Genomic DNA, 16,895 nt, shown 5'->3' with positions numbered 1-16,895 from the left:
ACAATTATGCTATTGTAAGTTTACTGCACTGTTATTATGAAGACAAATATATGATGGAGAGACTGGCCTACAGCTAAATACCGCCCCCTCTTGATCTCGGAGTGTAATTGAAGGGTTTAAAGAGATAGTTCACTCAAAAATGTATTTTCATTTACTCACCCTCATGTTATTCCAAACATGTGAGTTTCTTTCTTCTGTTGAACACGAAAGAAAATATTTTAAATAATGTTGGTAACAATACTATATTTTTTTTTCCTACCATGGAAATCAGTTTGTGCCGTCAACTATCTGGTTAGCAACATTCTTCGAAGTATCTTCTTTTGTGCTCAACAGAAGAAAGAAACTCAGGGTTTGGAACAACTTGAGGGTGAGTAAGTGATGACAAAAAAAAAAAAAAAAAAAAATTATGGGTGAACTGTCCCTTTAATATTGCACAATAAACAAAGTGAGCAAGCAGTTCAAAGTTTATTCTCTCAGCTGCAGAGCACAACTAATTATACATATTTCTCTAAAACAAGTTCTATACTGTCAAAACACCAGGTTTTATTTCTACCATACATACAGCTTCACAAACTTTCCTCAAAGACATTGGATTTTTAATCAAACTGTTATATAATATACTGAGTAGGCCTAAATGATTTGAAATTCTGTTAAATGTCCCTCTTTGAAATCTTCCAAATAAAGGTGAATTTATTAAATGTAAGTAAAATACCAGTTCTGTGGGTGGTCTCTTACAAATTCATTATACAGTTCTTCATCATTTGTGCAATCTTTGTTTAATTCCGTTTCTAAAACTGAATTGGTATTTAACAAGCATGATCAGACATGAGTACGTTTCTAAATTGGTGTTTCACTTTGAACATTATACTCATACATTTGTATTTATATTTTTCCATATAATAATAAAACAAGTTAGAAATGCCCTTAAGGTTTTACACAATCTGAAATATTTTAAAAACCTTGCAGGGACTGCGACAGCTTTTACATAACTATTATTAAATATCTACATTACACAAACTAATTTAAGCAGCAGAAACATGAGCTTTGCATTAATTACCAGCAGAAAGAAAGCACGTACAGAAAATATACAAGCGTTTCATCCAATGTTTGAGAAAGAATGCACACATATGAAAGTAACCACAAGACAAGGTCCATTTAGAATCTTTTTTTAATATTTGCATTTGTCTTGATGGATGTGTTTACAAAATGTATAAAACTAACAGAGGATAAAGCAAACTAAGATATCCGAAAACGCACAAATAAACAAACACATAATTCTAAAACTATAATAAATAGTGAAACATCAAAGCAGGATTCTATGAAGGGTGTTGCATTTTTGTTTGCATAAAGAAACACTCCTGATTCTGGAAGTGTCTGAAATGACACACACACACACACACACACATACCTACGTCTAATGATATCCACTGTTTTGGTCCAGTAATCATGATCTGTGAATGGATCTCTCATATCAGGCGTAACGTTTGTACAGAGATCCTGTGTTTACAGTAGTGTATCTTGAGCTGCAACCGCTGATTTTGGTCACTATATTGGGCCTGAATCACTATGTGAACGCAAACAAGAGTGTGTATTCTTCTGTATCTATGTGTTGGTGTGCATGTATGTATGTACGCATTTAGTCTATATCCAGGTCGCTGTCTGAATCGGTAGGGTGAGTGACAGCGGCGTTTCGAATAGACGAGTGTGAGTTTGGCTGGGAGTATTTCTCTGGAAGAAGGCCGAATTCCTGCAGCAGAGCTTCGACGTCTGTGGCGTAGAAATCATCTCCGAGCTGATCGGACACACGCACCAGATTCCCCACCAGCTCGCCTCCGCGGTACAGCAGCAGCGCCGGCAGAGCCGAGCTGCGGAAGAGAGCGCTGGTGCCGACCGCAGAGCCACGCACACGGCAGAACTTCACCTGCGGGTCACACACAGGAACAGAGATGAGCAGAAACCTTTCTCATGCGTACCATAATCACTGACATATGGAATATTTTCCAGTTTAGTTCTGCTCTGTTCCTCATACAAAACCATCAAATGACTTTGGAATAATTTAAATGTAGCTAAGCAGTGTTATTTTAGTATCATTGAGACGCTATTAGGTTGTTACTTTTATAAATTTATTTATATGAATTATATTTCATAATTAATTAAGTTATTAGTTTTATTAATATTTTGAATGTTTTTTTTCACTTTAATTTTACTTAAAGGTTTAGTCATTTTGTTGTGTTTTATACATTTTTATCTCAGTTTTATTTTTTTACTACAGCGCTTATAAAAATAAAAATGAGAAATGTTGAAATAATGAGAAATGACGCGAAATTTAAGTTTACGTTTTCTATATTCTATTTTATTTCAGCAACCATTTAAATAACGAAAATCTATTTTTAAATTTATATATTTTTTGCTTTAATTAACTACAATAACCCTGCTGACAAGTCATTTTATCTGCTTTTTTGGGGGCAGATTTGAGCTTGACAGTCTTTATTGCCAGCTACTTTAAATTGTATGGAAAAAAAGCAGGTATAGATATTCGGTTAAAAATCTCCTTTTGTATTTCATAGAAGAAAAAGTAATTTGGGTTTGGAAAAACATGAGGGTGAATAAATGATAAATCACTTTAATACTAAAGAGTATTACAACAAATAATAATGAAAATAGTACTAATCAATATTATTGTTAATAATAATAATAATAAAATATTATTCTTGTTAAATATTCAATTGCTAAACTGACCAGCATTAAACATATTTGATAAACATCATAAAACATTAAAGGGACACTTCACCCATTTGCATTAAGCTTTGTATTGTTAGAAACCCAGTCATATATTATAATAAACGTGGATTTTTCATTCATTTTTCCCTGAGATGGGAGAAATAAGGATTTAAGTGTTTTACTTCCTGCTTATTATGACGTAAAAATCATCATTTTGCCTGTCGCGGACGAGAAGCCCAGACTGGCTCGAGCTGGGGGTGGACTGGTGGCGCCGGTGATCTCACTATGCAACTACGAACCGCTACGAACACAGAGATAGAGTCCGACTGTGGCAAAGAATTTAAACGATGCCAATTTCTCCTGGACGAAATCTCTGAATCAGACGAGGACACGGACGTTTGTGTTGTGAACCATCCTAGTTTCGCACCGCATCTGACTGAACATCCCGGTAACGTAACCATGCAATAATTCACCACTTCGAAAGAAATACAAATGAGGAGTAATTCATTAATGAGTTCGCCAACTAACTAACGTTAGACATTTTGTGTGAAATGAATTTCAAGCTCCGGTGGTAGCTAGCCTTATGGACGGATGAGTGATTCATATGCTGTTCTGGATTAGTGGGAGTGGCTTGCGCAGCTGTGCAATGTGGTGCATTGTGGGAGTTGTTGTCTTTCATACAAATGCGTCCTGAAGTTACTTTCTTTCTTTCCTCGGCCAAGAAGGCACCAAATTCAAAATTTATTTTACATTTCGACTACATATATGACCCACTTTCAATAAAGATCAATGTTCCCATGGGTGAAATGCTCCTTTAAGACAAATGAAAGATGAAACAATCTCTTCATGTGTTACCATTGGGTACTGCAGTGCCAGGCAGAGCAGGCTGCCATCCATGGCCTGGCAGGCGGGCACCTCTGGCTCATAGATGTGGACCAGCACCAGAGTGTTCTTGCCCTCCTCGTCGACAGCGCGCAGGAACTCCTCCCCCGACGAGATGTCAACGACCTTTTCAAAGCGCCGCCCTCCACACAGCTGTCGCCGCAACGCCTCCATGCGCTGCAGACGATACTGCTGGAGGAAGGCCTCATCATCATCATCCTCCTCCTCCTCTTCTTCATCTACACGGAGGTTCATCTGAAGACAGAAGAAAAGTAAAAAAGGAGAATGAATTTTGCTGGTGACATTCAGCACAGATCCTCAGCAAAGGACACAAGAACCAGAAAAGTCCTCCGCACAGACCTATGACCAGCTTCGCCTGCGTGTGATGAATCGAATTCGATAAACGTTTGATAATGTTTATGCGGCAAAAGCGGAACGAAACTCATTTGAACAGCGCACCACACGGACCATTTATCCGCTCGGCTCAAAGTTCAAACGCCAGCGCAGCGCGAGTTCACTAGTGCGTTTACTCTGATCGCTCTCGGTCAAGGTCACGAGATCCAGTGAGAAGCGCTTGAATTCAGCGAAGAACACAACCGTCTCAGTGATTTAAACCAGTTTAAAGGCAGATGAAACAGCGCTGACAAACAGGAGAAACCCTGTGCACAACGATACTGTCATATGGCTTTTCCGTCTACAAATTCCCATCATTTACCATGGATTTACTGTAACGTTAGCCTAGTAATATTAACTGCACCATGAAATGTGGGATATACATATTGAATTGTATTATATTATTAATGTAGACAATGTATTAAAGGACTAATGGAATATAATCATACAGTATTTAATAATGTATTTAGGCTACTGTTTTTCATACAAATACCATAGAAACCTTAAAGTTACATTTTGCCATGATAGTGAGGTGCTGTAGGCTATGCCTGGTTTTATCTGAGGTTATCATGATCTAAATGCATGATACTGGATGACCAATGGTTAAGTTTAATAAAACTCAAACAGTCAGAATATTACATTTTACCAAATAAAAATTAGCACATGCAGAAACTAAGAAATTAATTGTCCAATAAAGATATTTATTTTTGTTAAGGAAAAATGACAAATGTTTGAATGTTCTACCTCAGATTTGTGAAATGTTCACCAGTTTGGCAAGTGTTTGTCCTGATATGTTCTGACAATAAAGAGTAGTTTAAAACCACAGTTAACGCTCTTGTTTCTACAACTTTCAATTAGGAGCAAAAATCTGCCTTTAAACTTGAAAGAAATAAAGATTTGACTTTTATCGTGATAATTATCGATATCGACGGACATAAAAAAAATGATCGTGAATTTTTTTTTTTTTGCCATATCGCCCAGCCCTAATTTAAATGCTACGATTCACAATCTGATTTCTGACTTGAGATGCAGCCTGAAACATCTGCACTGACACTATTGGATGAGAACTGAACTGAGCTGGACGTTTTCTGCAGCATTGCTTTATAGAGGAAATTAACTAATTTAATAATTGATGATCTTTACAACGGAACTTAGTGCTATTGTGAATTCCCAAAGACTGTGATTCAGTGAAATAAATATATGAACTGCGGGTTTATTATGTGCGCTTTAATTATTTACATGCATGTAGGTTAGGCGTGAAATCAAATGCTGCTCCACACGAACTGTTATCATTTACATGCGCGGAGCATCTCAAACTCTATTTCTGCATATGCTGTGATTTTGGTTGCTTATAACGTTCATCTGGGAACACAATGTGCATCATTTCTTCAGATTTGTAATGTAAATCATTTATAAACCTATGCCAACAATGGAGAATACATCAGTTTGTTTCTAAATATGCTAACTGTTCATCAAGATTTCAAAATCAAAGTTTTAACCCTCACTCAAGAGTTTGCATGTTTTGATGTCCACATATTTTTATTCAAGAAATTACAGCGGCTGTAGCAGTTCTATCGTAAAGAAGTGGCCAAATATTAAAGATTAAGTGGACATTTGAAATTTTGAATTAAATGTTGTTTGGCCGAAATAAAGTATAACACCACCAGGCCGTGGGCGCACTCTGTAGGCATTTGTTATTATACATAATGGACATAAGATGATTGTTTATATTATGTATTTTAACAGTGTTGTTCACATGATTCATGATTACTTGCTTTTGATACTTTATTTGTAACAAATATTATTGTCTCATTATTATATCTGTATTTTTAAGTTATTTTAAAGGAAGGCTTAGGTCTATTTTTAATACCACACAAAAATATCCGCTTACTCATCAAAATAAATCGCCCGATTACTCAATTACTAAAATAATCGTTAGTTGCCAGCCCTAATATAGAGTGATTCTCACTTTGCTTGCGATCTTATCCTGCAGGTCCTTCTCTTTCTGTCTGTCGGCCTCTTCCTCCAGATGCGACTTGCAGGTCATGCTGAGTTTCTTGATGAGCCGCTCCATCTCTTTCTGCTGCTCCACGCGCTGCTCGTTCTCCAGCTGCTTGTATTTACGCCAGTCATTGATCACACCCTTCGGCCCTGTGGGAGAAACACACACACACACACACTGAGTCAGATGTCTCAACAGTCTTTACGGATGTGTTGTTGATGAACGTGGAGGCCGCATCATTTACATTCAAGTGAATTAAAATGGGGCTGTTGGGAACAGAAGTACAAATTGAAAAGAACACATTTCACGTGTAAGCGTACCGGTGTTGACCGAGCTGCCATCTGCACTGTAGTCGAGCTCCACATCCAGCACCTCCTGGTCACGGATGGTTTTGGATGCGTTCTCCTCTTCCTCGTGGTCGCTCTCTTCATCTTCACTGCTGCTGTAGTAATACTGCAGCTTTTCTCCTAGAATCTTATCATCCAGCGTCGTCATGACTACACACTGAGACAAAGGTGAGAGACACACACAGTTGGAGATATAACACACCGAGAAGGGTTAAAACTAGAAGTTTCATATGACATTAAGAAGCATTAAAACCAGCAGTTTAGCCGTGTTTTTTTTTAGTTAAGCAGAGAGCACTGACAAATTCCCATGACACAACACAGACTCTAAATAATTAAAGGTAACACTTAACAAGATTTAAATGGTTAACATTAGTTAATGCATATTAGGTTTAATGAACAATAAACAAATCGTCATGTTTATGTTGTAAACATGTATAACTTTAGTTAATGCATTAATTCTACTTGAAATGTTAAGTACATTAGTATATGAAGAACATTAATGTAATACATTCTGTAAAAGTATTGTTAATAGTACAAATACTACAATTGCATATTTTTGTTCAAATTAAATGTACAATAGAATACAATAAATACAACATCAGTCTAATATAAAATGCAGGTATATTAGTTTAAAATATATTATGTTCTAAAAATACATTTACAATTAGTGTGTGTGTTAGTATTAGGATGTTTTCATGCCATATTTGTTTACAAAATCTGGGTTCGCTTCTCTCGTGCTTCTGGATTACTTGACCTCTTCTGGGTCACATTTGAACAATACAATTACACAAATTGAACACAATTTTATTTATACACTAACACTATCCTTTTGATGCCCATCAAGTGTTGGATATTCCTTCAAGAAATGAAGATCTAGTTCAAAATAATCTCATGAGGGAAACAGACTGGAGCTGGCGAGAAATCCAATTAGCCCTCATCCCCTCTGGAGCTCATATCTAGGACTAATGGCTTTAAAACATATTTTTAACATGTAATAACTTCCATATGAATGCATACAATCATAAACTATATTTCGTAAGAAATATGTATACATTATCCCGTCTAAAAAAGTAAACACATACTAGCTAATCTGTCAAACATGATCTGCTACCTTGCTATATGCATCAGATTATGTTTGAGAAACATCAAACTATCTAAATGAATATTCAATACCATTCACTCACAGGGCTTCTGATTTGTCAATTAAAAATTGACCAAAAATGAGATTATAAAAATGAGATTTTCTATGAATGTTTGTTAGCATGATGTTAACATGCTAGTAACTAGCTAGTCGGTTAACGTAACACAACACGGTACTACTGATAAAATAAAGTATATGTATTATAAATAAGAGGTGTTTTATGATTACTAAATCAATTATATCTGGGAACCCGCTTGAATCTTACCAGAATCCGGCTTCTTTTTCGTAGCTAATCGCTGAAACAGCCACTTCAGATTCTACACGGGCTCTACAGCGCAAGCACGCGTACTGACCAATCACAATGCAGAAGAGATGACTGACATGAGTATACGCCAATGAGAGCTTCAAGCGATTGACAGAAGGCGTTTCAAATGTTTTTTTTAAGCCTTTTGTTTTCAACCTTTTGTTTTCAACCTTTAAAGACACCAACCATCTTCAGAGGGTTGTTCCATAAAAGATGCTTAGAAAAGCGGGGATTAAACTCCAAAACCGGACTTGAATGAGCCTAACAAATAAGTTGGGGCTAAAGTGGTTCCATAAAAGGTAATTGAAGTTCACGCAATCTCACTAATTTGATCCAGGTTTATCTAGTCTAGATAATTGCGTGTGCACGCGTTTCTGAAGCAGCCCTAGAGGTCGATCATAGATCAAATCGATCCACCATCAAACAGCGTATATTTTGTGCTGTTTTATGCGTTTGTGACATGTTTTTTCCCCCCCTCAGTGCAAAACTGACATTTTACAGTTATATTCTCCATCTGTAAATGTTAGAAAGTCATGCAAATATATCCATTTTGCTGCTAATCTTCATATTGAACGAGCGCTGCTGCGTGCATGCGCGCCATATAGGAGCGCAATAATTCTGACTAAAATATACATTTTGCTTGGAAAATTAATATGCGATATTTTATAACACCATAAATATCTTCTAATTATAATAATTTATCTTTAGGATGTTGGATAAGTTGCAGTGAACTTCTAGCTCATTATATTTCATACTTCAAAAAAAAAAAAAAAATTAACAGAAGTAGCCTAATTCAGGGAAGATTTTTGTTAAAGAAATTAAATATATAAAGATACAAAATATAGTTTTGGGTATAGGACCTATGCTACTTAATAAAGATGATATATACTTATTTAGAATGCTGAGAATTACAGCTTTTAATGCAATAATTTTTTGGAGAAAGCAAGAATCCCCAGTTTTAAATGAGTGGTTAGATTTAGTTTCTAAAGTAACTATACGTCTATAAACATAGTGTATGGAGAGGATAACATGAAATTAAGAGCAAATGTATAGATATCTTGAAAAGATATGTGCAACTCTAAAATCAAAGAATATTCCATAAAATAAAGGAATATATATTAGCCTACATTAACTACATTTTTATATAACTCTCCCTCCCTTTTATTTCTAGTTATTTGTTATTTTATTTATTGACTTAATTATATTGAATATTTGATATTTAAATAATATTACTTGAATAACTATTAGGAATTATGTGTCATTATAAGTGTTTCATATAAATATGTGAATGTTAAATTTGTATTAATATTTATTTATTGTTTTTTGTCTTTTTCCCCTTAAATCATATGTAAAAGTGTCTAACTATGTACTTTTTGGTTATTGTTCTAATCATGTGTGTTGGTGGGTATTATCACAAAAGAAAAAAAGTAGAAGGAAAAATAAGGAATATTTATTGGGGGAAAATATGATGTCTTTAAAGGAACTGTCTATGTGTATAATTGTGTTAAATGTGTTTGAATTGAAAGACACAATAAAGTACATAATATATATGCTAAAATATTTGTTATTTGGACATTAGATGTGCCTTATTTAGAATTTTAAACCTACAAGTGTATTTTTATGATATAACTGTAAAGGGACTATTGTAATGGGGTAAATCAAATGTAGGCTAATATACTGTCAATTACTAAGCTCAGATTCATCTTACCAGTTAAAATGTTAGATTGTGTTCTAATGTTCTTCTAATAATCATAAACATGTACTACAGCTGCCAAACAAAACCAGAGAGAAATGTATTCATAAATCTTAGAAATAAAGAATAAAAAATAAAGAAAACCTGTAGTATATATATTGTATCTATCTATCTATCTATCTATCTATCTATCTATCTATCTATCTATCTATCTATCTATCTATCTATCTATCTATCTATCTATATATATATTTTGTCTAATTTATCATTGTAGCCTTATTTAAGTTGATTTTCTGTATACTGTGTATTTATGTTTGGACTAATAATGGTTAATAAAGTCCAATAATGGTATGAGAGAGTGTCAGTGGTAATATCATTGTGTTCTTGTCGGTCAGTGTTAGAGGATCTGTGTAACAGCTGAGGCTTAGCCTGACAGTTAGCCTGCCCTGGACCAGGCTAGTTTCCCAGCATAAGTTGCCAGAGTAACTGAGTTTGAACTATTTTAAGTTTGCTTTATGAAACAGAATCCACCGACAATAAGTCTGACTAACCAAAATAAGCCTGGCTTGTATTCTAATCTTGTTTTATGGAACAACCCTCTGCTCTCTCTCCCTTTATCAACAAAAATCAACGCAAGTTTGCACAAAGTATTTTTTTTAATAACAATCTTCATTGAGTTGTTAGAGGAACTTCAATTGTTTCATAAATACCATGTTTTAAGTTGATTACTCAAAAAAAATGTTGAGTAATTTCCACATCATTGAGTTGGAGCCATTTAATTTAATATATTTCAGTTCAAATAAACAGCTAGCATAGCATGTGTTAAATATAACTTAATTAGCATGTACATTTCATGAACCATGTAAGATATTTGTCACTGTGTTGATTTTTATGTGGTTGGTGTAGTGTTCACCTTCATGTAAAACCCCGACCCACAACCTACCAATGAGCATTACTCAGAAACAGAACCCAGTATTAAAAGAAGAAAAACCAAAACCAAATAGGTGACATTTTCATTTCAGAAGACCACTCATGCTATTTGTATTCTTCTCAGAAAGTGCATCCTAACCCACAATCCAAGCCACAAATATATGAAGAGCTCCTATTAAATGTATGCATTAAACGCACAAATATATATGCTTCTTTTTAATCTGTTTTGTAACAATATGAACATAAATCAAAACTATTCACATTTACATATGCAGAAGAGGCATACAAGAAGCCTCATGTTTGTCCTACTTACACATGCACCACACACACCACACGCGCGCGCGCACACACACACACACACACACACACACACACACACACACACACACACACACACACACACACACACACTCTCGCACACCTGCACTGTGACACACAACACACTGGTGTTTCTCTTCTCTTGCAAGTAACAGTTTAAAAATAGTTATCTGCTGACTAACATAGAGGAAATAACAGGGATAAAGTCTTCGGTTTAAAAAAATGTTTATTTTCTTTTTTGGTCACACTTTAAATTAGGATCCAATTCTCATTACCAAACTATTAACTATGACTTTTTTCCTTAATAAACTCCTTAAAAAATTTCTGCTTATTATTAGTAACTAGTTGTTAAGTTTGGGTATTAGGATTAAGGGATGTAGAACATGCTCATGCAGAATAAGGCATTAATATGTGCTTTATAATTACTTAACAGCCAATATTCTAGTAATATGCTAATAAGTCCAAATTACAGAAATAGACTGCAAATGTACATTTCCTGTATAAAATTACATGAAAAACATGTAAATGTCATGTAAATTTCTGTAACTTTACGGATTTTTTTACAGTGTTTATTGCATGTTAGATTTACGAGTGGTCTGAGGCTTTCATTTATTAACTGATTTGAATTAATTCATTTATTAAGAATGCTTTTATACACATGTATAATAATTAGTTTGTCCATAAAGAAGAAGTATCTCAATCAATTCTCTGTTTAGAAATCAGGCCCAAATTCTTCACATTGCAGTGTCAGTGTGAACCATTATTGTAATTTTATGCTTGTCATTATTAACAAATTGGCTTAAGCAGACCTATTCAGTCCAAGTTTATTTTCTCATGAAGATCCTCCCCTTCTGATAAGCTATAAAATGGCGCTGAAACAGACACATTATTTCACTCATCTCCTGATCAAAGATGGATCTGCAACTCTCAGTTTTTCTTCTCTTCATTCTTTTTACTGCAGGTACAAATAGTGTTTGTGATGTTCTTTATTAGAAATACAGATCACTTATGTCTCTCACTGTCTCTTTTTTTTTATTACTAAAGGACACTCTCTCAGCTGTTATGAGTGTGGAAGTCCAATGGCAAATTGTGCAGATCAAAAAGTTCAAACATGTCCCAGTGGATCTTCCAAGTGCATGAGTTCAATGTCGGTATCATCAGTTGGTAAGTCCGGTGTGATTTATTGAAATGTACTGTTATATTTGACTGCTAGAGTCAGAATTGACCGTTTCAATCAAAGAATGTTCCAGATCTGTGCTATTTATTTTCACTCAGATTTTTACGCTAACAATACAATTCGCATTTTAAAAAAGTTTTCTTTTCTCTTCTGCTTTGCAGCTGTGAGATGATGCCTGTTTTAACTCTCACCGCTTCTTTATTTTGACGTATTTATAAATACATTATTCATCAAAATGAGGTGTAGTTGTGATATTTTTTGTATAATTCATGCTTTTTTTTTTAGGTGACAACAGTTCTGTGAATAAGGGTAAAAGTTGTGCTGTTGACTGTCACAGTGGGTCCATAAACATGGGCAATATAAACACACTTTCTGTGTGCTGTGACACTGACGACTGTAACGTCCAAGATGTTCCAGGTATTGTACTTGAATGATCATGGCTCTCTTCTTTAAAGTTAACACTCATTTTACTTTACAAAGGACATTCAATAAGGCAAATAAAATGCTGGGTGTGGCTTGTTTGTCATGAATTGATTGAACAGAGCCGCTAAAGAAGTGTTATTTCATTAGATATATTTTGTAAAGAATACCAGTTTTCCTCCTGTAGATCCCAGGTCTATTGCCTCCAATGGAAAGACATGTTACTCTTGTGATGGACAGAGCTGCTTGAACATAATGAGCTGTTCAGGAACTGAAGATCGCTGCATTACAGCAACAGGTGAAAATCTGCTAAAGGACGAAGATTAAAGTTATTTTTGTCTCTCCATCATCTATTATAAACATATGATGCAGACTTATTGCCAGCTTAGACTGAATCAACCTTCATTTTCTTTCTTTCCATCAGGGACTTCCAAAGACGAGTTGAGGGTTGCAAAAGGCTGTGCCTCTAAATCAATTTGTGATGCCACCACAACAACAGTTAGTAAAGTTGAAGTTATCACATGTTGTGAGGGGAACCTGTGTAACGGGGCTCAGAGTGTCACCCAGAGCTTCCTGTTCCTCTGCTGTTCTCTGCTCTCCTACTTCATGATGCACTGAATACAGCAGATCTTCACATTCTACAATCAGACACACTGTACTGAATATATAGCTTGTATTCTCTGTACTATCTTTAGTGTTGTGAAGTATACTGGACGTTTTATGAAATAAAATATTATATCACCTTGTTTCTTGTTTGTTTTGAAAGATACTGAGAACTGCAATAACAAAAAGGTGATTATATAAAAAAAGGTGATCAAATATGATAATAAAAAAAACACATCTGTTTAGTTTTTCATAAGTTGGTAATTGTCACGTAACGTGGTATAGATATTAGAAACTTGCACGACGAGGAATAATTCTAAGAAAACAGACTTGAATCACAAACACTCAGGAAACAAGAGAAACAGGAGAAAACCACTCAAACATTAACGAGAACGGACAAAGACAGGTGAATGACATAATTAAACAGACTAAAAGGTCACAGGACTAAACCAAAAACACTATCAAACATAAGAGACAGACCATGTAACAGTAATACAATATTTGAATTCCCAAAATCAGGATTTTTCTGTTCACATGTAGTAACAGATCACAAAGATATGATGATGAGGAGGAATATAACTTAATAAATACTTTTGTCTATCATTTCACCTTACAAATAATTTTTTTTATTTTTGTATACAAATTTGTTTGATTGTTGATTATTAGATCTGAAAATAAATAGCAACTGAATTTGATAGTTTGGGCTCTACTGTTCATTTTAACCTATACATTGATGAGCCTAAATATTATCACATGTGAAGCCAATATCGTTAACCATCTGCTAACAAGGCCACATGTTAAGGTCTGGGTAGTTTAGATGGTAAGCAAACAATCAGTTATCATAATCAATGTATTGGATGCAGGAGAAATGGGCAGAAGGGACTTTGGCAAAGTGACAGGGTCAGAGTATCTCTGTAAAAGGAGGGGGCGTGTTGCTCCTCTTCAGCATTGGTGAAAATGTATCAACAGTGGGTCCGAGGACGGACAAACCACAATCCGGCAACAGGGTGTTGGGTGACCAAGGCTTATCAATGCATGAGGGCAACAAAGGCTATCCTGTCCCAGTCTGAGACGGCAGAAGGTCGACTGTGGCACGAGTTGTTTTGGGAAGAATGTGTCACAACACACGTATGGGGCTTTGTAGCCGCAGCAAAGGACTCCGTCAACCGAAAGGGAAAGTGCCAACACTGGGCACGCGAGCGTCAGACCTGGACCTTGGAGTAGTGGAAGAAGGCCTCCTGGTCCAGTGAGTTTACTTTTACATCACATGGACGCCTGTGTATGTGAGCACCTTTTACCTGGGGAAGTGATGGCACCAGGATCACCGTGGTACGATGAGGAGCCGGTGGAGGGAGTGTGATGATCTCGCCAATGTTCTGCTGGGAAACCCTGGGTCCAGCCATTCATGTGGACTTAAATTTGACATGTGCCACCTACCTAAACATTGTTACACCCCTTCATGACAATGGAGTTCCCTGGTGGACGTGGCCTCTTTCAGCAGGATAATACACACACATTGTTCAGGAATGGTTTGAGGAACATGATGAAGAGTTCAAGGTGTCGTCCTGGCCTCCAAATTACCCAGATCTCAATTGATCAACTGTGGGATGTGCTGGACCAACAAGTTCGATCCATGGCAGCTCCTCACAACCTACAGGACTTGAAGGATCTGCTGCTCTTGATGCCAGAGACCACAGGACACTTTCAGGGCTCTTGAAGAGTACATGCCTCAGCAGGTTAGCACTATTTTGGCAGCATGCGGGGGACCAATAGTATATTAAGCAGGCTGTCATAATTGCATCCTCTTTTTAAAATTTGCACCCTGTTGACTTCAATGGGGCAAGTTTTAAACCTGCTTTTAGCCTCTTAACATCCTTGATGTGTCATTGCAAGTGCACAGGTCATGTGACTGATTCCTTCAGAGTGATCACGGGTGAATCTGACTGCAGTAGATGTGAAAGATATGAATAAAAATGATGTTTATTCAGCCAGCGCACATACCTGTATTTTCTTCCTGTTTTCGGTCGAAGCCCATAGTAATCGATTGTCGAGTTCACCCGCATAGGTTTAGTTACCTATGATCACGTGCGTGAACTCGACAATTGATTACTATGGGCTTCGACCGAAAACAGGAAGAAAATACAGGTATGTGCGCTGGCTGAATAAACATCATTTTTATTCATATCTTTCACATCTACTGCAGTCAGATTCACCCGTGATCACTCTGAAGGAATCAGTCACATGACCTGTGCACTTGCAATGACACATCAAGGATGTTAAGAGGCTAAAAGCAGGTTTAAAACTTGCCCCATTGAAGTCAACAGGGTGCAAATTTTAAAAAGAGGATAACACAGTGTAAGCAACACCGATTTTTGTCGTTGTTCTCTGTATTGACAGCACTCCAAATTTACAAAAAAATGAGCTCAATGTTAAAATTGACCGGAGTTCTCCTTTAACTAATTTCAGCAAAACTGAGTGGTGGAACTGAAACCAATTAATCTTATATATTTAGATTCAAATCCACAGCTAGTATGCTAAACATAACTTACTTAACATAAAAAACCCCACTTTAGTGCATCATTTCACTTAATTTAGAGTAAGTCATCATGAAGTCACTCGCACCCTAACCACTGTTTGGCCGTGGCGAGGAAACAATGGCGAGAAAAGAGAAACACGAAGTAATATAACTTCTGCATACGTTAACTGATCTTGATGAAACTTCAGCAGTGTGTTTGTGGTAAGAGGCCGATCAGATGGATGTAACTATTGTGAGTCAAAGTTATAGCGCCACCAACTGGCATATATATATATATATATAAATATAGCTGTGAGCAGCGATGGAGGGGGGGGGGTTTCAGGGGCTTTTGGGGCCCTTAACGTGCTCAAAAACTCTTGAAACTTTCCACACAGGTCAGAACCCACGGTCATCAGAGCCGGGCTGAAGCTGGTACCCGGGCGTGGCAGGGGGGCTCAACAGCGCCCCCTTGGACACGGTCTGAAAACTTGGTCCATATATCAAACACGCTTGCATGAATTAATATGAAACTCGGTACACATATAGATCTCATCGGGCCAAACAACTTCCGCACTCTAAGTTATTAGCTCCGCCCAACAGGAAGTCGGCTATTATGGGTTGTTTGAAAAACGCATGCTGTGGAATTTAATGTACTCATCCTAGAGAATTCATCCAATCGCCTCCAAACTCGGTCAGCATGAAGTCAAGACATTGGGGATGATAAATTCCGGATGGATTTTTGATATCTCAAACTGTTTGGCCGTGGCGAGGAAACAATGGCGAGAAAAGAGAAACACGAAGTAATATAACTTCTGCATACGTTAACTGATCTTGATGAAACTTCAGCAGTGTGTTTGTGGTAAGAGTCCGATCAGATGGATGTAACTATTGTGAGTCAAAGTTATAGCGCCACCAACTGGCATATTTATATATATATATATATATATATATATATATATATATATATATATATATATATATATATATATAAATATAGCTGTGAGCAGCGATGGAGGGCCCAAGCCGGTGACACAGCCACCCCGGTGGCTTTAGTGTAACTAAAGGCACCAGGGTGGCGGTGCCACCGGCTTGGGCCCGCAATCGCTGCTCGCAGCTATATTATTAACTCATAACTTGTTGTGGAAGAGAAAAGATCTCTGGAACGCTGTAGCATTAACTACAGAAATAGCCACACATGTAAATTGTGTACATTATTAAGTGTCCACATCTATAAGCCAGAAATCAGAAATGTCTATTAACCAGCCAGAAGAGCCTCACAATGACTTTATAACAACCAGCTACAAACAGCATTGAAACTTTTGTCTTGAGGAAGTTTTCTACTTTTGATTTAAAACCCTTAACTTACATTACAATCATATATTAATTCAAACTGATCATTAGTTATTCTGGAGGAGAAACATTAAAGGGGGGGTGAAATGCTATTTCTTT

The 16,895-nt window shown here is 36.4% G+C and overlaps 2 protein-coding genes across 3 annotated transcripts; one reads left to right on the top strand and one right to left on the bottom strand.

The window, feature by feature from the left end:
• Positions 1–1,152: 1,152 nt before the first annotated feature.
• On the bottom strand, positions 1,153–7,998 carry pdcl (phosducin-like). The gene is made up of 5 exons (XM_084387410.1): positions 7,752–7,998; positions 6,319–6,502; positions 5,966–6,147; positions 3,577–3,858; positions 1,153–1,921 (listed from the first exon to the last, which is right to left on the bottom strand). Exons 2-5 carry the CDS (start codon positions 6,491–6,493, stop codon positions 1,637–1,639), a joined length of 924 nt encoding a protein of 307 aa, XP_084243536.1. The 5' UTR covers positions 6,494–6,502; positions 7,752–7,998; the 3' UTR covers positions 1,153–1,636.
• LOC311277196 (urokinase plasminogen activator surface receptor-like) lies at positions 7,952–13,074 on the top strand. 2 transcript variants are annotated; one of them, XM_084387412.1, is made up of 5 exons: positions 7,952–8,089; positions 11,776–11,895; positions 12,194–12,325; positions 12,516–12,626; positions 12,753–13,074. In XM_084387412.1, the coding sequence occupies exons 2-5, from the start codon at positions 11,811–11,813 to the stop codon at positions 12,944–12,946; spliced, it is 522 nt and encodes a 173-aa protein (XP_084243538.1). In that variant the 5' UTR covers positions 7,952–8,089; positions 11,776–11,810; the 3' UTR covers positions 12,947–13,074. The 2 variants fall into 2 exon arrangements, with proteins under 2 accessions (XP_084243538.1, XP_084243537.1); XM_084387411.1 differs by lacking the exon at positions 7,952–8,089 and adding an exon at positions 11,616–11,692.
• Positions 13,075–16,895: the final 3,821 nt, after the last annotated feature.

Source organism: Rutilus rutilus, assembly GCF_951802725.1.
Source record: "Rutilus rutilus genome assembly, chromosome: 18".
Lineage (NCBI taxonomy): Eukaryota > Metazoa > Chordata > Actinopteri > Cypriniformes > Leuciscidae > Rutilus > Rutilus rutilus.
The sequence above is the reverse complement of the archived record's forward strand: the minus strand, read 5'-3'. Positions and strand labels throughout refer to the sequence as shown.